The sequence below is a fragment of the Filicampus tigris genome, chromosome 2, assembly GCF_054856515.1.
Source record: "Filicampus tigris isolate MCC_2025a chromosome 2, RoL_Ftig_1.0, whole genome shotgun sequence".
Lineage (NCBI taxonomy): Eukaryota > Metazoa > Chordata > Actinopteri > Syngnathiformes > Syngnathidae > Filicampus > Filicampus tigris.
In genome coordinates this window covers 2452376-2479982 of record NC_141218.1, presented here as the reverse complement: position 1 = coordinate 2479982, position 27607 = coordinate 2452376, and the positions used below count along the sequence as shown (strand labels likewise).

Genomic DNA, 27607 nt, shown 5'->3' with positions numbered 1-27607 from the left:
ACGTCGGGTGTCCTGACCGTGAAGCGGCTAACATGACATTTTCCTTCGTGGGAGAACTCACTCTGACTCTCTTGCGCGTGCGCGCGCACACACAGTCTATCTCTCGCTCTCTCTCAACGCACTCTGAAATAATCTCAGAATCCAAGTTCCGGCAGTTGATATCAAACAACAATCAGGATTGCAGACCGTGGACTGAAGGTCACAGAGTCCTGTCAGGACGGCATGTGCGATGACATCACAGGACGCGTCTTACCTCCACGGCCAGGGAGCCGAGACTGTCCAGCAGCTTGTTGGTTGCCACGGAAACATCCTGGATGGCTTCAGGGTCTGATCTGACGTCCATCTGAGACACGCACACGCGATTGTCAAAAACAGACACTGGCCGCGAGGGCATTTTTATGTAGCGGGCCTTTCGAGTCACATGAAAATGCTGGCGTGGTTCTCAAATGAGCACCAGACGCTCACTTTTTTTTGCCGAGCCAGCACCGATGAACCCGAAGCCTTACGGCACATCTGGCCAACGTTTAGCGTGTGTTATTTGAATAGAACGGAAAGCCCTTTTTTTTCTGGTGTTTGGCCAGTTTTAATTTCCTTAATTGCAACAACAAACATCATGGCGACACAATGCCAGCTTCTTCAAACAATCCCATTTGCTGTTCGATTCATGTTGAACACAATTGAGTTGCACGGCCTGTTGCAGGGAAAATCTCTGACATATGGCACGCTGTACTTGCCGCATGGCACCCTGTCATCGGCTAGCTTACTTAGCAGCGTTCTCGAGGGCAGCTGGCCTATGTCAACTCTTTTTTTGCATCACGCAGGGCTTTGGTGTAGAGACATATTTTGACGGACAGTCGAAGTGGCGGCGCGGATGGACGTCGACGAGATGGCCCTCCAGGACCGGCTTTGAGACCCCTCTCTTAAAGGAGTCAGCAAGATTGCAAACACAATCTTTCATCATTCACAATTCTACTTTTCCTATAATATTCAATCCAGTATTCAAGAATAAATAAATAAGCAGATAAATAAACATAAACTATGATTCCTCCAACTATACAATCCTTTCTAAATGTTTTTTTCTCCACTATTTTTTCATATTTGGGATTTTTCAGTTTTTCTAGTATTTGTTCCCCATGGCCCCATTTTTGAATGTGTACTGAATGCTGGTAGCGTTTTGTTTTTTTTTGGGGGGGGGGTTGTAATCCGCAACGAATAACACCCCCCCACCCCCAATTTTTTTTTTATTTTCAACGACTCAAGAGGCTACTCAGAGTGTGGTTGCGGGCAGCCAGTTGTCCATCCTTAATATCGCCCATCCACGGGAGAAAGAACAATGAAACGGGCCGTCACCTCCAAGCTTATCGACGACTTTTCAAGGCGCATTTAGGGCCCGATCAGGAGAAGAACCCAGGCAGGGGCGGCCTTGTCTTTACGAGATTTTTATGTATTATTTAGCTAGTTTTTTTCCCTGAACGACAGGTTCATTCAAAGAATCTTTTTCAAAAATATATATTTATATTTGATATAATGTACGGGTAGTGTATACACAAGTCACCAGTACCCAGTGGATACTCGTGCGACCTTCCCTCACACGCTCATGTGACTTGGATACAAAAAGTGCTGACTGCTCGTAAAGCCGCAAAGTGCTTTTGATTTCGTTCCCTTCGGTGCTTGGCTGGCTGTAGCACGTCGCTATGGAAACAAGCATTTGAGAAGGTGACGCGCACTCGCATGAACCCGGGTTCACACGCTCGGGCCGCACCCGCTTACTTCCTGTTTCCCGGGCCGGGAAAAAAAAAAAAAAAAAGAGGCCTCAGGCGACACAAAGAGAGACAAAGCGAGACTGTCGACAAAAAGAAAAGAAACACGTCGCGACACGCCTGCCAACTCCCACGTGCGCACGCACACACACGCGCACCCCCAGTTGAGTGAGGCGTGTGTGCATCTTACCAGGACAGGTTTAAGGAAGTCCAGGTTGTCCAGGAAGTTGCGCTCGGCGTGGTCGAGCCACACAGGCGGGGCGCCACACACCACTTCCTGTACCATCATGGCAACCTGGGGGTCCGTGATGTTGACAAATTCCCGCAGGCTGCGGCCGCCCGGCCTGCGAGGACACGCGTCACGCAGGTGGACCCCGAACCCACCCAGGAGAACCTGAACACACGCACACTGGTCACTTGATCGATTGATGATGATGATGATGTGACGTGACGCTGACCTTCCCCAGGTCGACGTCGGCCTCCAGGATGTCGGCCACCATAGACTCAGGAAAGGACACGTTCCTCAACAGGAAGCTGGAAAAAGTCTCTTCATCTTGCAGGAAGTGCTTCAACTTGAAGCCTGAAACACACACACACACGCACACACACACGCACACACGCACACACACCCCCACCCCCCCACACACACACACACACACGGAGGTGTTGCGAGGCTTATTTGATGATGTCAGACATCAAGTTGTCACATGTCCAGAGCTCTTGCACAAGTAGTCCAGCGACCGTTAATTTCTGGATAAACTCAACCAGGGATGGGCAAGTAGTGATACTAGGTGTCGGTATCGGGTACGCACGAAGCCTTTCGATACCAGGCACCAATCCTTAAGCCAAAAAATAAAAAATAAAAATCTGACACAGACTAAGTCCTCCTCACCAGTAGTTGGCGCTACACGTTGCCGGCTTGATACAATGGCAGATCATTGAGTGCGTCAGAAAGAGTGAAAGACAAATAGTATTTGAACAATTATCTGCTTTTCTTTGAAAAACAACGATCAACGCTCCGGTTGACTTAGGAACTGAATTATCATCAATTTATGATTTCGCATTTTCTGCGTTGTCAATGTGAAATAATGTCTCCGTTATTCAATAAAGGAAAAGGTTCTTTTTTTTTTTTCAAGGTGAAAAAAAATAAAATAAACAATAAGATTAACTGATTGTCAAAAGAAGCAATTCTTAAGTTGATCTCAGCCAATCGACACTGGCGTGAGTGCATCACCGAGGAGACGGCTTATTCTGGGATATGTCCCAAAAAGAGGCTGGTTAGCAGCCAGATGCTAATGGTAGCGGCTTGCCAAAGGTGCGACTTCCAGTTTCCATGGTAACGAGCCGCTATTAAGGCAACGCCTTGCCACCACAGCGACCTCCCGCTGCCAAGGCGACCCCAGCTACCTGGTCAATAACCTGCTGCCTTGGCAACAACAACGTACGCTGCAAAAGTACAACTTCAAACGAGAGTGAACAAAGAGCAAGCAAATACGTGATTGGCTAGCACATGTTTGTCAGAATGCTGACGCCTGATTGGCTGTCCCACAACAAATGTTCACTTGGAGTTCAAGAGTTCTCAGTCTCCAATCAGTTCATTCAAAGATATCACCTGAGCGTACGCATGCACGCACACGCACAGGCAGCTTGTTCCCGCCACAATAAAAGCAGGTCAGAGCAGGTTGGAAACTCAACACGGGATCATTAAAAGACAAAGCGGCAAATTCCATTTGTTCAGCGAGCAAGAGAACGAAGAAAAGTGCAGCCCCAAGACAAATGTTCTCCGTTCACAAGCAGGTTAGCTAGCATGCCAAACAGGCTAACTTAGCCAGTTAGCCAGCTTGCAGAGCTTGCGTCCCATTTCCTCGGCAGAACAGCAACAACAAAAAAACGAACAATTGCCATTTGATCACCTTTGACTCAGTCATGCATAGAGACTAGTTTCATTTCTAAAATCCATGAATGACAGGGGACTAGCGCTGCACAACATTGGGAAAAAACCCTGCGCTATACATTGCCATCGGCAATCAATTATCAATCATGAGCACATTGCTCACACGATTCCTTTTTTCAAAATTGGCTCAATCTGTTATTTCATACGTACTGTGCCATGCTCACAATCTCCAAGGTTTCTAATCGCTGTAAGAACGGTGCTAATTCACGTTAGCATGTCGTAGCTTTTACCATGGCTGTATGCTAGCATTAAGGTAGCGGACGCTCATTGTTTATTTCTTAGTTTATCAGTAAACTACAAGTCAAAAACAGCCACATTCTGCCTTTCATTTGGAGAACTGTTTGCTCTCTGTTAACCTGCACACAGCCACCCTGAAAGGGAAAAAAAAAAAAGGTTCCAAAAAGACAAAGTGCATCTAAAGACGAGGTACCGCGGTACATCGCAGAACCTGCAATTTCGCGTACACGTACATCATAAAGACGATGCGCAAATGAGAAATTGTTCTACTGACGACTCTTCATTTTGACTTGATCAGCTAGCAAGCTGTTAGCAAGCTGCTAACTTCCACACCTGCTATTAGCAAACGGGACCTTCCGGAATCTTTATCACACTGCCGTTGGCCGCCAAGTCGTGCGCTAGCCTCTCCTCAGCTAGCATGACACTTTTCACACTCCACATTTGACTGACTTCCGACGGTTATTGCCAAGCATCCCGAGGTGGCTGGCGAGGCGCTTTTTAAAATCTGCCCTATCCTTCTTCTGATCGTTCATTGGCAAAAGTGCTTTGTAGCTTTCTGTCACAACGTCTATCTCAAATAGCAAGGCACTTGCTAAAAAAGGTGCTTTTCTTCATGACTTGTTTGCGCAGATTGCTGGTGATCCGCAAAGGAGACGACTGCAATCTTATTTGTTGCCTTTTATGGGATGCACTTGGCTGCTATACGGCCAACGCGGTTCGAATGACGATGGTGCTGGTTGTCCTGATGATGTTGTTGATGGTGGTGATGAGGATGAGGAGGGTGTGTTGTCTTTACCTGTTCTGCTGCTCTGGAGCTTCTGGAGGGCGCGAGAGAGCTCCTTGAAGCCCTCCAAGTTTTTGTCGTTCTGACTGTACAGAAGAATCTTCTTGGCGTCGGAGAACAGACGAGAGATTCTGCACACAAAAAACCTGGTCAGGACGCTCGCTGCCGCACACAACAACACTGCCGCCACATTCACTGTTCCCTGAAAGGCCAAACTTTGCTTGAAAGCCTCGCCATGGCGCGGAAGGGCTAAACCTTGGTTACAACTCCTTTGAAGCCCTAGCCCGTGTTTAAAACCTTTAGGCTGGATTTAAACGCCATTTTGAAAGCGTTACTCTTGTTGAAAATGGGAGGCCGGGCTTGAAAATCAAATGAGAAAATCCAAACCGGTAGAGGAAGCCTCATTTGAAAGCACTGACTTGAAGCCCTTCAATTTCTTTCATACTCCAGCCTGGGAGTGAAAGCCAAATTGGAACAGCTAAGTCCGGTTTGAAACCATACCCAGAATCCCGAACCCAAGCTTGAAACCGTCAGCATCGGTGAAAAACCCTCCAGCTGGATTGAAAGCCAAATTGGGGAGCCAAAGTGGTCTCAAAGCCTCATTTGCAAGCCCAACTTGACAAGTCTTTGCAGGCCTACGCCCTACGCCCCGGCCGGCGTGAAGGCTTCAAGCAAGTTGGCCAGGCTGACTAGCTCACATGGAGTCGTTGAAGTTGCCCACCACGCCCGGTGACTCGCCCGGCGTGGGGCCGCGGAAGCACGGGTTGTTGGCGTTGCAGAGGATGCCCTGGATCCAGGGCAAGGTGCCCGCCGACGGCATGGCCTTGTTGGGGAAGTGACCTACGGACGGCAAACAGGAAGTCAAGCGCGGCGCCCTTGACCCAAGATGGCGGAAGCCTTTTATGGCCGCTGATTAGATTAAAAGAGCAACAACAAGCCAACAAGCCAGATGACTCAAGTCCTCCTGATGTCGGCCATCTTCATTCAGTCATCCCAAATCGGCAAATCAGCCCACAAACGCAAATAATGTCGACATATATTGAAAAAACGTTTTCATTTCTTTTGTTTATTTTGGAAAAAAAATTGCTATTCAAAAAACAAAAACAAACATCTTCCGATTATAAAAGTAACTAACAGGAAGGATCATTATAGCGGAACTATCTTTTGCTTTGGTATTTGCCAGTCAATTTCATTCATGAGCTGTCGGGGTTCATTTGGACCCGGTTGAATTCCGTCTTGCTGACAAAACAACCAAGGTCACTCGTTTGACAATATGACTTTACTTTATAGCACAGTACTTAGTGCAGGGGAGGAGCCAATGGTGGGTGTGCACAGGCCCACCCAGATTGCCCACACAGTGAGATTCATGAAAAAAACCATACACTTTGACATTTTTAGTAACTTATTGTTAAATTATTTTTGAATATGTGTTTCATTGTGGTTTTTTTTAAATTTTATTGAATATTAAGAATGGCATAATCGTGGTTGTCTGAGGGAGATCTGAACTTCATATTATTCAGTTTGTCATTTGATTTGAATGTACGATGTGTCGGGTCAGGAGGATTTTGCGAAAGCCATGTTCTGGCTCCGCCCCTGACTTAGTGATCTTTTTTTTTTTTTTTTTAATCTTGCACTCGACAAATTTTCTCTCTATATATATATATATATATAAAAACAACTAAATCCAATAAAAAGCTCCTTTAAAAATGAATTAAAAAACAAGTCCCAACAAAATAAAAACAAACTCCAATGAAAAATGCCAAACTTTTTTAACCCTGTGTGTGTGACCGTTGTTTTTTTTTCCTCCTCCATGCATTGTTGACTGCGCAATGACACGACATCCAACGGCGGCTTTGATTGTCCTCGCCTAAGAAGAAAAGACGTGCAAAGGAGCAAAGTGAAGAGCGCGCAGCCAAAGGCCGCCCCGCGGCAGGTTGCCTGCCATTTTTGGAGCGCGGCCGACTTGGCAGCAACAAGTCACGACAGGTTACAAAGTCACAAGTCGCTGAATCACTGCACCGCACATTCCTCAAACTACTACAACGCGCGCGTGCGCGGGCGCACATGTCGGCTATGTTGGGAATCCTTCGATCTCTGAGGCTTTTGATTTTGCCGACCGAGACTGTTGAGGCCCAAAGCGATTTGGTAGCGATTATGGCAGTGGGGGAGGCTTCCTGACTCCCCCCTCACTCCATGAAGGAAATATAGAACGGCGTGGACTAGAGCTAGCAAAAGAAGTTTTGGAAGACGTTGACGCCCAAACGACTTTTTGGTTTTATCTTCGCCGGCTTTTCCCTCCACTTTTGCCACGCATTCTCCTGCGTCGTCTCAAACAACTTCCTCCTCTCCACAATCTGTCGACCACAATGTGTCCTTTTTTTTTTTTTTTTTTCGGTAATCCTGCTCACTGGCACGTTTACACTGTGCAATATCGCTCGCTGCCACTGCTAATGCTTGAAGCGTCCGATGTGCGCATCATCCACGGCACATTTGGTCTTTTAGCACGAAGCGGACTATTGCCAAAGTCAAACAGACTCATTGTTTTGGAAATAATCCGTATTTTCCAAATTGCACTTGCACTATGTAGATCCTTTGGCTTTCCTGATTTCAAACGGATTTTTTTTATATTCTTTGTAAACGTGCAAGGAGATGGGCAAAGTCAGACTTGCATTGCGCAGTGCTATGACTGTTTTTATTGTGCATGTGACAAATGACTGCCTACGTTGAGATATAGTCCTCATCCTTTTGATTTATTTATTTATTCTCATTTGTCTGTTTGTTCTTTTGGGATATAGCTGAAGTGTGTGTGTGTGTTGTGGGATGATTTCCGACAGGATTGAGGGTGCACTGGTTGAAAATGAGGAGGACTCAAGTGGTAGGAGGAAACTCGGCCATTCCTTTTCATCACCGCTCATCCGTCCAATGAAAGAGGGTTCTACTTCCGTCCTGCGCTTCCACCATCCTCGTCTTCACTTTCTCCCAAAGCAACTTTCTTTATCGTCTTGGTGCGCGATCCAATGCAACTTGATGTGGACAAAGGCCAGTGCAGCAAAGTGCGACGTGGCCAACGGCCAAAAGCGGGAGCTGGCCCTCAAACGCGCAGCAGGAGCAAAACAAGCAAACGAAACCCAACGAGCGTCGACGACATCTATTCTGGAACGTGGCCGACTGGCCACGGCCTGGACCAAGACGACCTTCGGCAGCTGACGTCATCCAATTATGGTGTCCATAAAGAAAGATAAAAGGTGAAAAAAGATAAAAAAAGACCCACGATGAGGCCCTGCGAGTGAGCAAACGTTGACGAGTAGGCCCAGCTTATTGATCGGCGGCCGGCTGAACGATGTTTGCATGAAATGAAGGTTTGGTGCGTGCGCAAAGGTCAACGTGACGCTGCGACGTGATGAACTGGGACGCGCGGGGCCGCGGGGCCGCGTGGCGAGGAAACGCGGCGGATGACTGCGAGGAAGGCGGCGAGTCACTCACATTGGTGCTGCTCGTAGGGCGGGTAGCTGAGGCGCACGCCAATCAGGATGAAGAAGATGAACAGCGGCCACACGATCTCGACCAGCAACTGAAGCTGGAAAAAAAAAAAAAAAAAAAAAACACGCAAAAGACTTCAACACCTCAACTTGACTTGACCTGCTGTCACCTTTGCCCGGCGTCCGATGATGACTTTTTGCACTAATTTTCCGCCGGCCGGTTGATCCGTGAACATTACCACGGACCTCCACATGTTCTGCTTTCCGTGACGCTTCCAGTCTCGGTGTCGCAAGCCGCTGACGACTCTCCAAGTAGCAATTTCCTCCAAAACATGCAACGCTTCAGAAGAAATGCGCTCAGGAAAAGAAAAAAAACAACGTCCACGACCGCCCTTCCTTTTGTGCCATTTCACTCGACTTTTTTCCAGCAAGCGACGCCGTTTGCAACGACGCACTCTATTTGACACGTCTACTTTGAGAGCCCTACGAGCCCAATGGTGCATATTTGGAAGGAAAAATTTGAGCTGGGCTTCCCCGAGAAGTGGATGAATTAAAGCGCTTGGGAGGCATGCTGAGAAACGATTGAGTTGACGTAAATTCAAAAGAATTGATCACACAGAAACGGTCCCGCCCCCCCCAAAAAATTCAAAAAAAAAATACATAAAAAAAAAGGGTGTACCAAACTGAAGCCATCATGGAAAATTTTCCAAAAAGTGGACAAGCTGAAGAGGCCAATCCAATTGTAGTGCTGACGAACGAGTGCAAACACATTTGGTTCAACCGCAAGCCTTCATCGTTCCTGACTTCAGAATCACTGCAGAGGGGAAAAAAAAAATGGAACTATCCAGGTCCACAAGCAGTGTTTTGGCTGGCTGCCAGTTTGGGCAAATTGTGTCACGTTGCCACACTCAGCTCAGTGGCCACTTCCTTCCAACTCCAACTGTTGAACGCCCAACAAGGCCCGAGACCGGAAGAGTCACAGAAAGGCACACAAGTGGACAACCTTGCAAGTTTTCACTGGTCAATAACCTGTTGGCAAATGTGCCATTGTTGTGCAAAAAGTCATGACCAATTTAGAAAAGGTCCAATGAAGACTCCGTGCCGTCCCAAGATCCCGAGCAAACTTTGGGAGTAGCGTTGGCCAACAAAATGTTGGGATCATGACACAAAACTCATTGTGACATCATTAGCTTAAGCGGATATTTTCAAAATCATCACAACGCCTGCTGATTCAGTACTGATCTATTTCTACTTTCCCACTGTCTCCCGGAACATCAACATCATTTCAAAAGCAACTCCGGCAAAGAGAGTCATTCTCAGCCGGATTCCCAAAATCACCAACGCCCACGTGAGATGATGACCAGGACAAAACCGAGGGCGCGTCTCACCTTCTGCCTGCGTCGGTACGTCAAGTTCTTCCAGAGCAGCAGGCCCAGCTGCGTCCGCTGGGACATGGCGACGTTGGCGGGCTCCTGGCGGGAAGGACGCTCAGGAAGGGCGGCGAGCCTCGACGACTCTCCGGGACGCTCCAGCGCCAACTCACGTCTCAAAGGGCAAAGGTCAACACACCGTCAGTCAGTCAGATAGCCAAGGTGCTGATCGCGCACACGCTATCATCTTCCCAGTTGCTCACTTTATTAGGAACACCTGATTATCTCCCACTGATCACTAATCAATAACCAGTGTGGACCTGAAAGCTCTTCCGAATATTCTGTCTTTCAGGTCAGGAGATTTCCAAGGTATGAGGAATAAACATCGATAAACGGGACCACCTCTGCTCTTCACGTTGGCAAGGTCCAACTTTTGGCCAGCTCTCACAAAAAAAATCAACACACTGACACGCACATACACTCACGCACACGCACACACACCCACACACACAAACCAAAAAACAAACATTTGCACGGCTAACACTGATTAGCATATTGATGAGCATGTCATAGCTTCTATTGATGAGCTTGTGGCTGACGTCAAACTTTGATTCCATGTTGCTTTGCCTGTTACAAGCATGTTCTACACCACACTGAGCAGTGTGATCATTAACAGTGCTAAGATGAAACACCGATTATCCAAATTGTCCTTGTTCATGTCAGAAACACAATCAGACACACAGATGCAGTATTTGAATCTTGAAATGAAATCAGTAAATAAGAATAATCTTCCTGAATAAATACAAAGCAATCAAATCAGTCAATTAAGAGGTTGTCAATCATTGACAGAATCGATCACAGCACTTTGTCGAAAGTCGCCGAGGAAATCGAGATCAATTAAAAATTAAAATAATTAATATGATGATGCGCAACTGATTTGCTGACCTTGTCAATCAACTGCATCCAACTTGTTTTCTCGCTTTTTGTTGTCATTTGAGGGGGGGGGGGGTCAACTTTGAGGAACTTTTGTACTCCAAGCAAGTGACGTTGGTGGCAAAACGGACTTGTTGAAGCCCACCTGAGGCTGCCCAAAACACGTCATGACAAGTCCACTTACCGTCAAATTGTTCTTCGTCTTGAAGTCGTTGTTGTTGTCGTTGTCGTCGTCGTCGTTGTTCTTGTCGCGGGTTTCTGCGCCGGTACGCTTTTCGTTGCTGCGGCCAGTGAGTGAAGTGAATCTCCGCTGGAAATCGGAAAAAAGTCACGGAATTCCGGAGCAGACCGGCGACCACCTACAAGAGTAAGCACACGCGCTACTTCCGCCCAGCTCTTCAAAAATAAAACACAGCAAACGCCCTCCTCCAACTTTTGTTTCACATGAAAAGTAAACAAAAACGCGGGGTTGTCAACAAGTTCAACACAGAATGGCAATGTTGTTTACTTCGTTAACGCCATGACAATCAAATACCGTCCAAGAATCATAGCCATTATTTTGTAAAATGCGTCTCGCTCACAGTACTTCTGGTCATGTACCACCTGATTTTTCTCCTCAGAATCAGAGCGACACGCAAAAAACAAGAGCACTTCCGGCTTGAACTCAAGAATTAAAACGACTCCGAACACAACAACAACAACAATACAATACAACAACAACAACAACAACAAATGCAAGCATTAACTACTAGTGGCAAACGCGCGATCAGTATTTGTACTAACTATTGATACTTCAACTGCTCAAAGTACTATTACACAAACTATGTGTGACATTAGACAGTGTAAAGATAAGACAGATAAGATAAGTAACAGGACTAATATGACAGCTTGACACCAAAGATACGATGGCACAAAGATACTCTCGGCACGTGACTACTTCACAGCTACAGAAATTTACGGAAAAAGACTTGACAAATGGATCCTCCTCCGGGCATACAAACCGTCAATTATATATATAAAAAAGTAAACTAACAGTCAACAAGTCACACCATACAATATAATACACAAGATTCAGTCAACGACATGAAAAAACAGACCAAAGTGGAATCAAATACAAGTTGAAAACTCAGCGCAACCGTCCTTGAATGGTTTAGGTGCTACTTGGAAGAACGGGACTTATTGAAAATTAGAAGTGGGATCATCAGTCTGTCAGTGAGCTTCCGTCAGTATTTCAGGCCGGCCCAGTCCGACCGAGTTGTCGGCGAAAGCCAAACAGCGTCGAGAACGGTACCGCACACCTGACACGCGGCCACATAAAGGAAAAATCAAAAATCAAACAGTGTTGTATACCTTTCGGTCCCACAGACCGCAATGACATTGTCCCATATTGTTTTTATTTCACCAATTACCAGGCTGTGTGCCTGTGCATGTGTCTGTTGTTTTTATTTTATTTTTTTTCTTTATTTGGCTGCATGCCTGCTCGTGCGGTGCCTGCGTATGACGTGAAAAATACGTTCTCGATGCCGATTGGCTATCGCCGACAAGGGATGGACTGGGCCTACATGGGCTGGCCTGAAATATTGATGGAAACTCACTGACGGACTGACAATACCCATCTCTGTTGGAAATTTGGAATTTGATCGAATGGCTATGACATATGGGGTCCCTCAAAGGTCCGCTCTCGGACCCCTTTTGTTGAGCTCGTACATGCTACCTATGGGTGAAATTCTGCACTTTATTGTTGACTATCATAGCTATGCAGATGGCACACGGTTACGCAAATCAAGCAGTGTCCTCGGATGATTACACGTCAGTGGACTGCCAAAGACAAATAAATAACCGGATCAACCCAAATGTCCTTCAATTAAACCACAACCCAACGGAGGTCAGTGTTTTTGGCAGTGAAGCAAACACTTGGAGTCATCGTCTGTAAAAAACAAAGACCAAATACCTGGTGCGCTGATGGACTCGGATCAGACTTTCAATCAGCAAACTGAAGAACGTCTCATGAGCGAAGGGTCACGTGGAGAAGCTCATCAGTGCTTTATCTGCAGTAGACTTGACTTCTGACTGGACTCCCCCAGAAGCGCATGCAACGGCCCTTTTTTCCCCAGTCAGCTATCGAACAGGTTTGAAAGCTCTACTATTGGTCTCCAAATCACTTTTGTTTCGGGTCAAATACATTGAAGAAATGCTGAATTGAGGAAAATACTATAAACTACGTAGGGCCCAGAGATCCGACATCAACACAAAGGTGGTGAAGCAGAATTTAGCCTCCGTGTGGAAACTTTTCTTTGTAATGCTTATGATCAAGCACTTTGAATCAGTTGTTTCATTTTTTTTAAAAATTTGCACAGGGTGGTCCTCCTCACCAGTTGTTGTACACGGCTGTCTTTTGAAAGATGGACAAACAAACAGGTGGGCATTCCGTCCGACCAACGGACCGATCCGTCTGTCCGTCAGTGACAAACGCCCATTTTGATAGTCGGGAAACTTAAAAAAAAAGACGGACTAAGCACAGACAAAAGTGGATTTTCGTCCGTCTGTGTAATCAGCACTAACCTGGTCAAGTCCAAATGGACCTCACTGTCCATCATTGATGGAGGCCTTTTTTGTTGGAGATGGAAATGCATTGACTGTATATGTACAGCAGGTGGCGCTATGCACCAAAGAGAGACTCGTGTTAGTCAGGCAGACCATCCATGATACAAACCACTCATCTAAGAAGTAATAACGTACCGGTAGCTTTGAATACAAAGACAGTTTTACAGAGAAATTCTTGTGATTTCAATTTTACATTTCTATTTTTATTTTTTGAAAGAGTGGAGTTAGGAGGTTGTGAAAGGTATTTTGCAGATCTACACTCCATTTCACAAGGTGGCAATAATGCACCAAGTTGTTTGGCAACCGCGAAAAGACAGAAGAAGAAGAGGAAGACAAATTTGAAGGAAAAAAAAACATTCATTTGGCTATTATTTCAGTTTTCACAAGGTTTAGGAAGCATTTTAATCCACCAGGATTGTTGGACCTTTTTTGTTTCCGGATTGATGATTGATGGACTGGCGGACCTTTGACGTTTACTGATGAAAGCGCGGTTAAAATAATATGATGGTCCGGCTTGAAAAGTAGACAGATTGACGGATGACAGACGGGTGCCCAGGCTGCTGACTGATGGCGGACCGGCAAACTTGAGCCACCTCTGCAAATCATCACGTGCGTCAGAAGGAAAGGAGGCACTTTGTTCACAATTTTCCTGTCATTGTGTTCATTAAAACTGCATGCATCAAAAGTTAATGTGGTATCGGTATTCTGTATCGGTGAGAACTCAAGACTGAGTACTCGCACTGGTATGACTCACGAGTTCATTGCTAGAAAAGCAACGGATGTGGAGTCGGTGTGCAATATGAATCATGTGGCAAGTGCACGCTTGAACTCGACCTGAACAAGTTTTTGCTCCGAGCAAAGGATGGAAACAGGCCGACGTAATCGGGGGGGGCCAATTTGAAACGGAAGCGCTTCAAGGGGCATTCCGGTTGATAAACGACCGCTACGTAGTTTCTGAGAGCAAAGGCCCGGAGGCAGATCCCATTCAGGCGGCGACAACATACACGCCGAAATCTAATTGGAGCGTTCAAGAATGGAACGTCGCACACAACAATGAGGGACGGCATCACTACTTCAAGAGTACTCGCTCACTACGTACTCGAGTCAAGTGCTGACTGCTGTGACGACGGTGTCAAAGGTCAGAAAAGCAGCCACTAGAGGGCATGCTCACCAAAGTTTTCTCCCGTTCATGAATTTGTGGCTGAAAACGATCGTCAGTCATTTCAATGTATTGCCCGCCACGAACATTATTCATCCAAGTCGACATTTACTTCAGTTGCTTCTCATTTACATTTGGAAGATAAAATGTGCTCCTCAAATAAATCAATGAACTGTTTGTCTCGTGCGCACACTCACGCACACACACGGCCTGGTACAACAGTAAACAAAAGGACAAAAGAGGTCTGTGAGCACATCAGCGCAGAGCTCCTTCTCTCTCTCTCTGGCGAGCGGGCGACCACGACGACACGCGGCGGCCTCCAGACCCCAAAGAGCTCTCCAGATCTTCCAAGTCATTCCAGGAATTTCCAAAGCCTTTAAAGTTTTGTCGACAATCTTCCAAGTCACTCCAGGGCCTTCCAAATCTCCCCCAAAAGGATCCGAGGCCTTCCGAAACCTACAACGTCCTTCAAAATGTCTCTGGGACCTTCCAGGGACTCGCGAGTGTCCACAGGAGCGTCCGTCAAGATGGAAGCCAGCCGTCCGGAGCAGCAACTTCACTTCAGGTTGAAGGTAGAAAAGATTACCATCAAGGAAATAACATTATAAAGATAGCAAGATGTTGATTGCTTGTCACCATGACGAGTGCTTAGCTTGTCCCGTTTGCGACTTTGGAAACTTTCTGCTGCTTCTTTCATGACATCGATGAATGATGACGCGCCACCATCACTTGATGATGTGATATGAAATACACGCATGTGAAGATGTCATATCGTACACACGCTACAAAATGGCCGTCCAACTCGTATTTTTTTTTTTTTTTTTTGCGGCCCACTCAAGCAAACAAACTTGCTGCTTCTAACTTAATTGATTTGTTCTTTTCTTTTTGGACAAAAATCTGTCCCAAAATTGCACATTTTCTTCAATTCTCACAAATATTATAATCATTTCTTTATTTCCCACCAAATCCTTTCTTCACAAAAGTGGAAGTCAGGTTATATATTTGCTCGCCTTCTGCTTTGGAAGCAATCCTACATTTTCCATCTTGAGGGAAAATGGCTGAGCTGTAGCGTGATGACATCACATCATTATGTCTTCAGGCTACATCAGTGATTGGCAAATTGTCATTTCCGAAGAATGCGGCAGAAGGTATCGTTTAAAAATGTCAATCTGGGCAAGTGTTGTATTTTGATATTCATCTGCTTCCCGCCTCGCTAATGATTTCTGATCTTTAAAACTGCATTGGATGATTATCATTCATGATAGGTAATAATCAAGTGTGTAAGAAACTTGCTATTCATCGGTAGCTGACCCCTGGCCTACACCAGGATGACGATGATGATGACATCATACGCTACAATGTGGTCTCAGTCTACATGATGACATCACAGGCCTCTTCCCATGGTGACGTCCTCACTTTTTGAACAGGCAGTCGATTGGAATATCGAGGGATGATTGCAATGAAAATTTCCCCACTGTGGGATCAATAAAGGCATTCTTATCTTATCTTATCAATCTTTGCATCTTGCATGCGATGTCACCGAGCCAACACTTCCTTTTTGTTGTCACATTCCAAAGCGATTGTCATGTCATCATCTTGAAGCAAATGGCTTGATTTTCTCAGAGCAGTCCTACTACGGTTCACTTAGCGAAGAAGAGGCCAGGCAGTAAGGCAGGAAGGCAGGAAGGCAGGAAGGCAGGAAGGCAGGCAGGAAGGCAGGCAGGCAGGCAGGCAGCAGGTGGAAAGTGGAAGAGACCGTCTCGGTGCGTGCGAGGAGCCCCCGGCGGCGGCGTCAAGTACTACAACAGCAGGCGCCCGAGCGGGCTTTGTTGTTGTGGGAGCGCGCATGCGCAATGGCATGAATGGCCGATGCGCTGACAGCCCACCAGGAAGTGAGGCAGCGAGTACGACCAATCTTCCGACGTTTGGACGAGCAGGCAGGCAGCGACGGACGGCGGCGATCGGCCCGGACTGCACTCGCTTCCGCTTCCGGCTTCGGCCCTTCATGCGGGCCGAATAACGCGCCGCCGCCGCCGCCTGGCCCCCCCACCCACACCCCCGGCTGTCGGTGCCGTTCGAGCCCCGTCACATCGCGCGCACGTCCCCCCCCCCCCCCCTAAGGGATGAGATGGGATGCTGCGGGAGCGCGGAGGTGAGCTCGGCCCGGTTCGGTTCGGTGCGCTCCGCTTCTGCTCGCTTCGCGTCTGCTGCGTCGAGCAAATCCATCGCACCATATCCAACAGTCGTGCTCATGCCCGCTCTTCATCCGATTAGCCGCACCGGTCACTCGGCCTGCTAGCGGCGCGGCGTGCGCGCGCGCGCATATTGACGTGCCTTGTCTGCGTGTGTTGCAGAGGACAAAGAGAGAATGGAGACCACTGGAGGAGCGAAGCTGCACTGACCTGCCCTGGTTCCTGCTCTTCATCATCTTCTGTGTCGGCATGGTAACGCTCCTCATCTTCATCTTCATCTACATCATGCTAACCTGGAACAGGGGTGTCAAACATGCGGGCCGCGGGCCACAGCCGGCCCGTCGGGACAGCCGAGACCGAACGCGTTCACGCTTCGCTTTTTCAAGTACGGCAAGAGCTGTTGCTAATTTTGTCCACTGGAGGGCGCAGCGACAACATTTCGCCATAAGTCGCTTGAGGTTGATTTCCAGAATGAAAAAGGATTTGTCGATCTGAAGAAAAAAAAAAAGTACATGGCCCTTGACCTCCAATGACGTTGACACCCCTGAGCCAGAGGAGCTGCACGGCGCAAATTGCCAATTGCTGTGCTGGGCGTCCCTCAGGGCAGCGTGTGCGCCTTCACGGTGGTGTCGGGGGGCGCGGCCCGCCTGGTCCTGGGCTACGACAGCTACGGCAACACCTGCGGACGGCGGAACCCGCCCCTGGACGGCATCCGGCTCAGCGGCCTGGACCACACGGACAGGACGTCAGTGCCCGCTGGCTGGCTGGCGTTGGGCGCCGGCGTGGTGACTAACGTCTTGTGGCGTCCTCTCAGGTTTGTCTTCTTCTTGGATCCTTGCAACATCGACATCGTTCAGAGGAAGATGAAGTCGGTGGCGCTCTGCGTGGCCCTCTGTCCCCCGAGCATCCTCCACACGTACCACGACCTCACCACCTTCGCCATGCTCAACGGTGACAGCAGCCGTCACATGCGCGCACACACACCATTTTCAGGCCTTTTGACGGATCTTTCACGAGCCACACAATGCGCTGTCACAATAGAAGCACCAAAGCTGCCAGAAGAAACGCTTTAGGCTGTCACTTGTTTCAGCAGAAAAAGAACAACAACAAAAAAGATGGTTTTAGCTTTTGTTGTTCTTTAAAATCCGAACAATGGTGGTTGGTTCCACCAAAAACTCAACAGTCTGACCAAAAAGCGGAGAAAACAAGCCTTTTCTGCAAAGGAAAGCAGAGCAGTGACTTTAACGCTGAGATTCTTTGCTTTTGTGGAAAGGTGCAACAATTAATCATCAACTTTTCAATTAGCGAATTCATTGACAACTAATCTGCTAATTGATTAATCTTTTAGAAATCTTGTTTACCTTAAAGTGGAAGTCAACCCAAACATATTTTTTTCAAGAATATGTTCCCAGCAGTCCCACTTTTTGAAACACGGCATTCTGATTAATATTGCGTTTGTGGAATGCAGCAAAATGCATTCGTTTTTAGCCATCTCTGGGGTCGGCCATTTTGTCTTCTGTCAACTGAAAATGACATCACAACTGCTCACAATGACCAATCACGGCTCAGATTCAGAAAACAGGTGAGCTCTTGGAATTTGAGCCTCCCAACAGTAAATAATCATCCGCCATGAAAGCCGACCCATTAAATGTATGTTCTTTTCAAAATAAGACGTGCAAACATCTGCTTTTGCTTTGGAAAAGAATCAGCAACATTTTGGCAGATTTTCGGACAGATGTTGCAACCCACACCAGGAACGGAATCATCATCAATTTCTCAGTTTCTGCAACAAGACACAAAATGACATGCTGACATGCAGGCCAGGTTGGACAATCAAGACGGAACAGATGGAGAGCTGCGCGAAGAGTCAAGATTCCTAACGGGACAAACTGAAAGGGGGGACAAAAAAAAAAAGAAGAAACTCAACGATGATGATGTTGACGAGTGCGTGTGTATTTCAGGTTCGGAGTTGTGTTCGTACGAGTTAGCGGGTAACAAGTACGCCAGTCTGCCCGAGAGGTTCACCAAGTGTCCCAAACTACCCGTCCCGCCCAGGTAACCGCAACCGCAACCGCAATCCTGACAGGAAGTCCAAGCGTGTCCAAGACTCGCTTTGTCCTCTCACCTATAACTGGTCTCCGCATCCCCAGCAAGCCTTTGCCGCTGTTCAATCGCTGCACGCCCGTGGACATCTCGTGTTACTCCAAGTTCGCCGAGGCCGTGGTGACCTTCGTCAGCGACGACTCCTTCCTGCATCGAGTCATCGCCGGCGTGGCGGCCAGCAAAGAAGTCATCGTAGGACTTTGCCTCCTGGCGCTCGGTCAGTCCGCAAACGCCCATCGCCTTTGTCTCGCCTCGCCTCGCATCTCTGCTGTGGCTCCACTGTCGTCTACGACTCAATGAGCTCAAACTCGTCTGTCTTTGACTCCAACTCATCTTTTTCTTTGACTCATCAGTTCACCCGTCGTCAACCGCAGACTCGTCTGTCTCTGACCCGTTTTGTGTGTGACTCAGCAGTCGCTGGCTCATCTGTCTTTGACGCTTGCACAAACGCGATTGTGCTCAGATCGGTGACTTGCCTTTGACCCGTTTATCTGCGACTAGTCTAAATTTCTGTGACCTTTTCAATGACTCGTACGTGTGCGTGTGTCATCACAACAACCACCGACTTGACTGTGTGATTCTTTTACATTGGACTCTGGTCAGATCTATGACTTGTCTTTAACTGGTCTGTCTGTGACTTGCTTAAATCCGACTTTGGTCAGATCTCAAACTTTTTGGACAAGGCTTAAATGTCCTTGACTCGTCTTTGACTCATTCGGTGTGCCTGAAAGCGTCAGCAACGTGAGGACAAAAATCGGGAAAATCCACAAGAGCTGGTCAAGACATAACGCTGTGTGTGTGTGTGTGTGTGTGTCAGTGCTGTCAATGGCGCTGACGGTGATCATTCGCTACATCTCGGCGGTCCTGGTGTGGATCCTCACCTCGGTGGCGGTACTCGGGTCTCTAGGTGAGCGCAATTCCTATTGGCCTTGTTTCCAAAGTAAGAGCATTGGCGTGACGCGTGTCTCGTCTCAGCGGGCACCAGCATCCTGTGGTGGTTCTACGTGGACCACCGTCTCCACAAAAACGACACGGACACCGAGCCGGCTAAAGAGGACGAGCCGGGTCGAAACGACGGCCAGACGCTGCTGGTCTACGCCATCGCCGCCTCCGTCTTCACGGTACAGAGACGTAGGCGCACCACGCCTTCAAAATCACTTAACCGGGCCTTCTTACTGTTCCTTGTCCGGGCATGCAGACTGTGTTGAGCGCTGATTTGTGGAGCTTTGGTGGGCTTGGGATTTTTGAGGTGAGATTTTGGTGCGCTCAGGTGATCCTGCTGCTACTGATGCTCTTCATGAGGAAACGCGTGGCGCTGGCCATCGCTCTGTTCCACGTGGCTGGAAAAGTTTTCATCCATTTGCCACTGCTCACGCTGCAGCCCTTCGTCACCTTCCTCGTGCTGCTCCTCTTCTGGATCTACTGGATCCTCGTCCTGCTCTTCCTGGGAACCAGTGGTACGCGCAACAAACATCTTCCAAAGCCACAAAATTCCAAACATCATTTAAAAAATACACCCCAAAATTCCTGCGAGGATTTGAAAATGGGCCCATTAGTGATTAGCAATCATTCATCATTCCACAACTCCCTAAAGCTAACGCAATCATTCTGCACTAAAAGGTTTTTTTTTGTGGACATTTTAGGGACTATCCAGGTCCACAAGTTGACTTGGCTATTCCAACCAGACTTTTTGACAGACTGGCATTTTTGGCAAACTTGTCACTTTGCTACTGTCGTAGCCTACCTGTTACAATTGACCGCAACGAAATGCAAAGTCTTCCAATGCAAAAAGCTAGCATGCTAACAAGCTATCATTGTGGAACATCTCAACAGTGCGGGACTATAGTGCTAAAGCAAACTGACAACTGGTAGAACGCTAATATGCTCCACATGTAACAAGACTGGTCGACTGGTTAGCACGTCCGCCTCAGAGTTCAGAGGTCGTGGGTTCGATCCCAGCTCCGGCCTCCCTGTGTGGAGTTTGCATGTTCTCCCCGTGCCTGCGTGGGTTTTCTCCGGGTACTCCGGTTTCCCCCCTCATTCCAAAAACATGCTTGGTAGGTTGATTGGACACTCCAAATTGCCCCTAGGTGTGATTGTGAGTGCGGATGTTTGTTTGTCTCTGTGTGCCCTGCGATTGGCTGGTAACCAATTCAGGGCGTCCCCCGTCGACTGCCCGAAGACAGCTGGGATAGGCTCCAGCACACCCGCGACCCTTGTGAGGACAAGTGGTATAAATAATGGATGGATGGATGTAACAAGACCAATCAACCTGAGAATAGATGACAGCAAGGCAGATTAACTTTGTACTATTTTCAAAGAGAAGAGAGGAGCTAACAAGCTAACCTTTAGCAGGATTGCCTTCTGAGTCGAGGAAGCACAGGGGCAGATTGCGAAGGGTTTGACATTGTGCCCTGTGGTCGGCAACATTTACAAATGATTATGCTATGATGCTAACATATAGCAAGTGATTAGAGAAAGCGCTAAGGCTGCTTCCCTTGAAATCTGAAAATCTCTTACAACTGAGAATTGTTACAATGCTAACATGTCAGGCTAATGTAGCCCTGAAATCTACTTGTTAAAAATATTACTCTCTTACATGGCTAAACTTTGACTTTAACATCCTAATATTGCAAATTTATCCTGGAAAATTGTTTTTTCCTTGAAAAACTACAACCCTCTTCTCAGAAAGACAACAACTTTAATCTCACAACATGACTGTCTTTTGCTACAAACGATGAATTTGTTATCCTAACACTCCAATGTTGTCCTGGTACCCCGAGGAAGGCGAGCGCTCGGGCAAACCGACGCTCGGGCTGTTTTTGACTTTATGGGCTTCATGGAGGAAGTGCCGGGGGTTGGGTCACGTGACTGGCGGGTGGCCGTCAATTGGCCGCGCTCACCGGGGCGAGCCGCCTAGCTAACCGGTGCCTGCGTCGCCGCCGCAGGGGAGGCGGTGCACAACGAGGAGGCGGGGCTGACCGAGTTCCGTCTGACGGGTCGCCTGGAGTACCTGACGTGGTTCCACGGCGTGGGCCTGCTGTGGATCACCGAGTTCATCCTGGCCTGCCAGCAAATGACGGTGGCGGGCGCCGTGGTCACCTACTACTTCACCAGGTCAGTCTCGTTAGCGTCGCGTTAGCATAAATTAGCATCATATTCAGACGTGCGATTCTTACGCGACATGTTACGATATCAACATATCGTCTTGTCAAATCTGGAGAGGCAGGACCACAAAACGTAACAACACTACTGGATGCAACTGTTACCATAGCGCCAACACCGTTAAGAGGAAGAGGTGCTAGTTTTCATTGGTACAATGTTTTGCGTTGAAAAAGCAAAAAGAAGGAAAAACGTGTGGTGTCGTCACTGGTGCGGACGGTTTGGACTGTCCATTCTTCAAGGAGAGCTTGCGGTCGTGTATTTTTAATACCGCCAGCAAGCAGGCGACATCATTTTATGTAGCTAGCTAGGTAGCTTGCAAGATGCAAAGGTATTGGTTGGCTTAAATTTCAAAATTCAACCAAAGTCGCCAGATAATGTCACACCATACGAAACATAGCCACAAAATGGGCTAGACTTTTCAATTTAGCGTTTCCATGTTTAGCAATTTAGCTGAACATGGAGGAAGGAGAGTGATCGTTCAACAAAACGATCTGGAAAATCATTTACAGTAGCCAATGACTTCATGAACGCATTCCAAGTCCAACCCATCACAAATGCTTCAACTATATTACATGGGGTAGTCATGCTTCGACATACAAGTTTAATTCCTCCCTGAACCACACTCATAACTTAAAACAGCCTGCTATAGAATCAGCCTCCCCTCCCACCAAAACAAAACGAAAAAATGTTGTAATGAGAATTCGAACGAGCACTCTAAATATATCTGACTTAGTTCAATATTTAGTGCTACTTGGTTGCAGTGTGTAGCTAACGGAAGCCTGTTTCAAATCATAGGCGGACCGGTACTATTTTTTTTCCCGGCCTTTACAAAATGGCGGATATACGGACGGCGCAAGGGTACCCCGGCTGTAGGCGGAAGGCAATAAATGGACGGCAATTTTTTTTGTAAAATCCCCAGCTGTGGTCATTAGTCCTTCTTTTCAGAGGATAAAGAATACTGCGGCAATAGTTGTGATGCCACGGCGCCTTTGCAGGGACAAGAAGCGTCTCCCGGCGTGGCCCATCGTGCGTGCGGCCTTGCGGTTGCTGAGGTATCACGTGGGCACGGTGGCCAAAGGCTCCTTCATCATCACGCTGGTCAAGATCCCCAGACTCCTCCTCATCTACGTGCACAGGCAGCTCAAAGGAAAGGTAACGGCGGCGGCGGCCTCCTCGGGCCCGGTGAGCTCCGCTAACGTGCGTGCGTTGTGTTTCAGGAGAACGCGTGCGCTCGCTGCGCGCTCAAGTCGTGCATCTGCTGCTTGTGGTGTTTGGAGAAGTGCCTCAATTATCTCAACCAGGTGACTTGCTACTCCTTGATGGGCGCCTTGTACAGTCCGCTCCCCGAATCTTCAGACGTGGACATAGTTGTCCCCTTTTTGCCTCCCTAAACCATCACAATGAATTGGAAATGAAAGGAACAAGATGGGTTTCAACGGCAGACTTTCAGCTTTTACATTTCCGTCCAAAGCCTCCTCAAGTCATAAAAAACATCTTTGCAATTTCAGATGTACTAATGGATGAAATGGTGACGTTCAGTTCAATTTTTTTTGCAAGCGCGCACACCGTTTGCCAGGTTCTATTAACTTGACTGAGAGCCGCGGCCCGGAGCCTCGGCGGCCACCGGGCCCGCCGGTTGTGGCCAACGCCTCGGCGGTCTTGTGGGCGATCGCCGGGGGGCTCGGACGCCGGAGAGTGTTGACGATGACCGCACCGTGCCTTTTGCTTCCTTACTGTACTTTTACCTTAGTTGCTGGATACTATAATGGTGTGGATGTTATCGACATTGGATTCCGGTACAAATTGAGGCGATCTAGCGACTTTCGTCACACATTTCGGCATCCCGGATGAAAGAGCGCGACCAGCGGGTTCTCTGTGGATTGTTGTGGGATCCGGCATGCGCTGTAGGCAGCGGCGGGAGCGTAAACAAAAGCGGGGCTGCCAAGCTAATGGCTAACGGCGAGGCTAAGAGTCAGCCACTCCAACCTCTGCTGGCGAACCTCTCCACCGTCCGACGACAGATTCCTAACACGCAAAAGGGTGGTCCGGAAATGGCTATGTTCGGGATTGTTGCATTTTATTATTCACGGAACCCTGACTGCATGCTTGGATTCCTGACGCTTCAGTGGAACTGTATCGCGATAGCTGCCAGTCGTGTCATAATAGTGAATAGAACTTGTTGGGATAGAGACGGCCACGGCTTGTCCAAGTGCGGCTGTTGTTCGTGCGCTTCTAACTCTGTGCGTGTGGCCCGCCAGAACGCGTACGCAGCCACGGCCATCAACAGTACGGGCTTCTGCACATCGGCGCGAGACGCCTTCGTCCTGCTGGTGGAGAACGCCCTGCGAGTGGCCACCGTCAACGCCATGGGGGACTTTGTGCTCTTCCTGGGGAAGGTGAGCGCCGGCGGACGGACGCGCTCCCGTCCAGATGCCGTCGGGGCTAAGCTCCTCCTCCTCCTCCTCCTCCTCCTCCTCTGGCAGATCCTGATCGTCACCACCACGGCGTTCGCCGGCGTTCTGCTGCTCAACGCGCGGCGAGATTACGCCGAGTGGCTGCTGCCCCTGGTCATCGTTTGTCTGTTCGCCTTCCTGGTGGCGCATTGCTTCCTGTCCGTCTTTGAGATGGTGGTGGACGTGCTCTTCCTTTGCTTCGCCATCGACACCAAGTACAACGACGGCACGCCGGGAAAGGAGTTCTTCATGGACAAAGCTCTCATGGTGAGTGCCCCGGCAACTGTCGTGTGAATACGCAAGCGCAGGGGGACGTAATAAAACAATATTGCACATTTGTCATCATCTGTTCGAGGCCACTCTTGCCACAATGACCTTGAAAAAGTCGCGTGGTTACTTTGCCGAGGAGTTCCGCTGATTATTCGATTGGAAAAGTAACTTGACTACTTTACTGATGACATGATTTGAAAAGAAACTCCAAGTGACTTTTTCAGTCGCAATCAGCAGCCGCTTCAACATCAGAAAATGACAACCCGTTTTGTCTTTCTGGACTTCACTTAGCAAATACTTTCTTTGAGTGCTGGTCGGACTTTAGTGACCCGCCAGGAAAGCTCCAAAGTCACTTGTTTTCTTTTCCTAACGCACAGTGTCTTTCTTGGATAAGTAACTTTAAGATGATTGCCGGGCTGCAAAGAGTAACGCGTTCGATTACTCGCCCACCAAAGAAGCGTTGCCATTCCCGTCGAGGAAGGCGTTAATGGCACCCGCGTCTCCGCTGCACACTTCTCCAATGTCGGTCCACCGGTGTGCGCAGGAGCTGGTGGAGCGCAGCCGGCGCACGGAGCGGGCGGCCGGCCGGGGGCGGAGCCGAGTCAAGGAGGCGCCGTCGGAGGGGGCGGAGATGAAACCCATGGTGAGTGCGGGAGGCCATCCAGGGGGCGGAGCCAGCATCAGCGTGTGTGTGGAGTGGGAGGAGCTGGAGGAGTTCCAAGTCTACTATCTTCTGGTGGCCGTCTTCCTGGACTGCGCGCTGACGCCGCACGCCGACTTCCTGTTGTGCCTCAGCCACGACGTCTTCCTCTTCCTGTTTGTCTACCTGCCCACCTCCAGCCTCTTCCTCTTCGGACGCCTGCTGGGCGCAGCCGCGAGCTCCGCCCCTCCCACACCACCTGGCTTCGCCCACTAATCAGTGCGCCAACTGCGTCGACCGCGAGCGCTGATGTGCGAAGCGCACGTGCTAACAGCTACGTGCTAACTGCCTTACTGTCGCCATCGTGTTCATCATCATCATTACCACTATCATTGGGGATGTTCGATACCAGTTTTTGTCAGGCTGATACCAGTACGAGTATTCACTCTAGCGCACTCATCCATACCGACAGTGAGTACGGATACCGCCAGTTCTTTTGGTGCATGAACACAATGACTCTTTCTTTTTGAGGCACACCGTTTTTCACCGATGCGTCAAACTGTCGCCGTGTAGCACCAGCTACTGGCGAGGAGGACTTACTCCATTTTGCCTTCTCAGTGTCTCAGTGGCTGGTATCAGAAAACGCCCCTGGTATCGTTACTCGCCCATCCCCATTCATCATTATCAATTTCATTGGTTCTTTTTTGTGGTTTTCCATCACTACCGCTTCCTCATCTTCATCCTGATCATCACGACACCTGACGGTACGCCACGTAGCCGCTAGCTAGTCCGTGATTAGCCACAATGTTTGCTCTTAACCGCGTGACTCTTGTCATTTCCTTTTTCAGGCTCCCGGGACGAGTTTGGCTTGACGAATGGAAAAGCAGCCAGTGGGACTTGTTGAAAGAAAAGATTTATTTTTTAGCAACGTGTAACTTGTTTACTGTCTTTTCACTCCAGGAAAACGATATTTTAATAACTATAAGATGACGTAACAAGCACTTTATATGGAAGCACTGCTCCTTTGTTCTTGGTTTGATCTTTTTATGTGAGACTGACTCATCTTCACTTCAAAGACACTTTTTGTTTTGGTGGGGTTTTTTTGGGGGGAGGGGGGGGTTGGACAACAAGATACTTTGTCACCACCCGGCTGATGACGATGATGATGATGTCATCGGGGGGCTCCGGTTCCGACTGGTAGATGCCAACTCCGCTCTTGACACAAACATGACGAGTGCAATAAAAAAAATGTCTTCCTAAGGGAGGCGCTAATGTCTTAAACAGGAAGTTCAAGTGTTCAACAGGAAGTGCCATCGTTGCTCAGCTGTGGTGATGACGCCCCCTTGTGGTTGTAAGAAAACCACAAAGTTCAACTTCTTTGGATGGCACAACCTGTAAAAGCGGGACCCCTCTACAAGCGTCCACTTTTGATCGGACGCCAGGATCGTTGAATACATTGACAACCAATCAGCAAGCAGAGGAGAAACCCCACCTTGTGCGCCGCGTGCTCAAAGGTCAAGTGATGATTGGCAGAATTGCGACGTCACAGTGCACTTCCTGTCTGGTGGCACTGAAGCCTTCCAACAGGTCAGCAGGAAAGAGGCATGCTGTCATCTTCATCATCAAGGCAGGGTGAAAGTCACGTGACTCAAGCGAGTGTTTTGGCTCGCTCAATTTTTTCTTCTGTTCCTGGAGGTTTTTTTGATATTTATGCTTTCTTATATACATTTGTTTTTTTAAGAAAAATAGTCCAATAAAAATCATCACCTATTGATTGTCTTGCTCTGACTTTAATTCATTGTAATCTGATTGATGAGATCATCCGAAAATCCGTGTGGAATTGACATTAGATCGGGGGGAAAAAACACCCCCGAAACAAATTGCAACCTTAAAAAAAGTTTCCCCGCAGTGTGCTACTGAGTGTTTTTTTTTTTTTTTTGCTGGTGACCCCAAACATACATCAATCTTTAGCAGGAAAACTTGGTGAGTTTTGCGCTGTTGAGTGGGCTTCAAGAATACAACATATTCTTGAAAAAAATATGTTGACGGATAAATAGACGGCGGAAGGGTACCTCGGCTAATTTTTAGTAAAATGCCCAGCTCTGAAACCCTCCCGGTGGCCTAGCTGGATTGAGTGTAAATAAGTGGACATGTCCAGGCAAAACAAGACATTTGGCCTATACAGAAATAATGCATTTATATATTTGAAACTATTTTCATGCCCAAGTATTTTACACAAAGATAAAGATAAGAAGATAACATTTGTTTTAGGGATATGTTTGTTTAAGGTGGTGTTTTAAATGTTTTATTGTCTTACCTTTACTTGACTGCAAACATCATCATTTTCTTCTTTGAGCTTCCAAAGACTCCCCGTCTAAATCGAGAATATTGCCGTTGATCAGCCTTGAAAGTCTGGACTGCAGTCTTTTTTTAAGGAACACCAATCTTTCCACAGACACCAAAAGTGGTGCATTGGTGGCATAACGTTTTGGTCGCCTCAGTTA

At 48.0% G+C, this 27607-nt stretch overlaps 2 protein-coding genes across 4 annotated transcripts in view; one reads left to right on the top strand and one right to left on the bottom strand.

Moving 5' to 3' along the window:
* Window positions 1-11049, bottom strand: part of abca1b (ATP-binding cassette, sub-family A (ABC1), member 1B) — a 29284-nt gene extending 18235 nt beyond the window's left edge. The window contains exons 1-8 of the mRNA XM_086056568.1: window positions 10702-11049; window positions 9603-9759; window positions 8219-8312; window positions 5434-5575; window positions 4748-4866; window positions 2219-2340; window positions 1951-2154; window positions 254-343 (exon numbers count right to left, since the gene is read on the bottom strand). Coding sequence (XP_085912694.1) covers window positions 254-343; window positions 1951-2154; window positions 2219-2340; window positions 4748-4866; window positions 5434-5575; window positions 8219-8312; window positions 9603-9668 — 837 coding nt within the window. The 5' untranslated portion in view covers window positions 9669-9759; window positions 10702-11049. The remainder of the gene's footprint in view (window positions 1-253; window positions 344-1950; window positions 2155-2218; window positions 2341-4747; window positions 4867-5433; window positions 5576-8218; window positions 8313-9602; window positions 9760-10701) is intronic.
* Window positions 11050-14558: 3509 nt separating this feature from the next.
* On the top strand, window positions 14559-26878 carry slc44a1b (solute carrier family 44 member 1b). 3 transcript variants are annotated; one of them, XR_015090250.1, is made up of 16 exons: window positions 14559-14852; window positions 16635-16724; window positions 17075-17217; window positions 17287-17423; window positions 18434-18527; window positions 18623-18792; window positions 19393-19482; window positions 19551-19696; window positions 19846-20032; window positions 21524-21692; window positions 22736-22892; window positions 22958-23041; window positions 23999-24136; window positions 24224-24460; window positions 25008-25867; window positions 25952-26878. XR_015090250.1 is itself a non-coding variant. In XM_086056805.1 (16 exons), exons 1-16 carry the CDS (start codon window positions 14754-14756, stop codon window positions 25973-25975), a joined length of 2064 nt encoding a protein of 687 aa, XP_085912931.1. In that variant the 5' UTR covers window positions 14559-14753; the 3' UTR covers window positions 25976-26878. The 3 variants fall into 3 exon arrangements, 1 of the variants encoding a protein (XP_085912931.1); XM_086056805.1 differs by having other exon boundaries at window positions 25008-25106; XR_015090252.1 differs by lacking the exon at window positions 14559-14852 and adding an exon at window positions 16044-16432.
* Window positions 26879-27607: the final 729 nt, after the last annotated feature.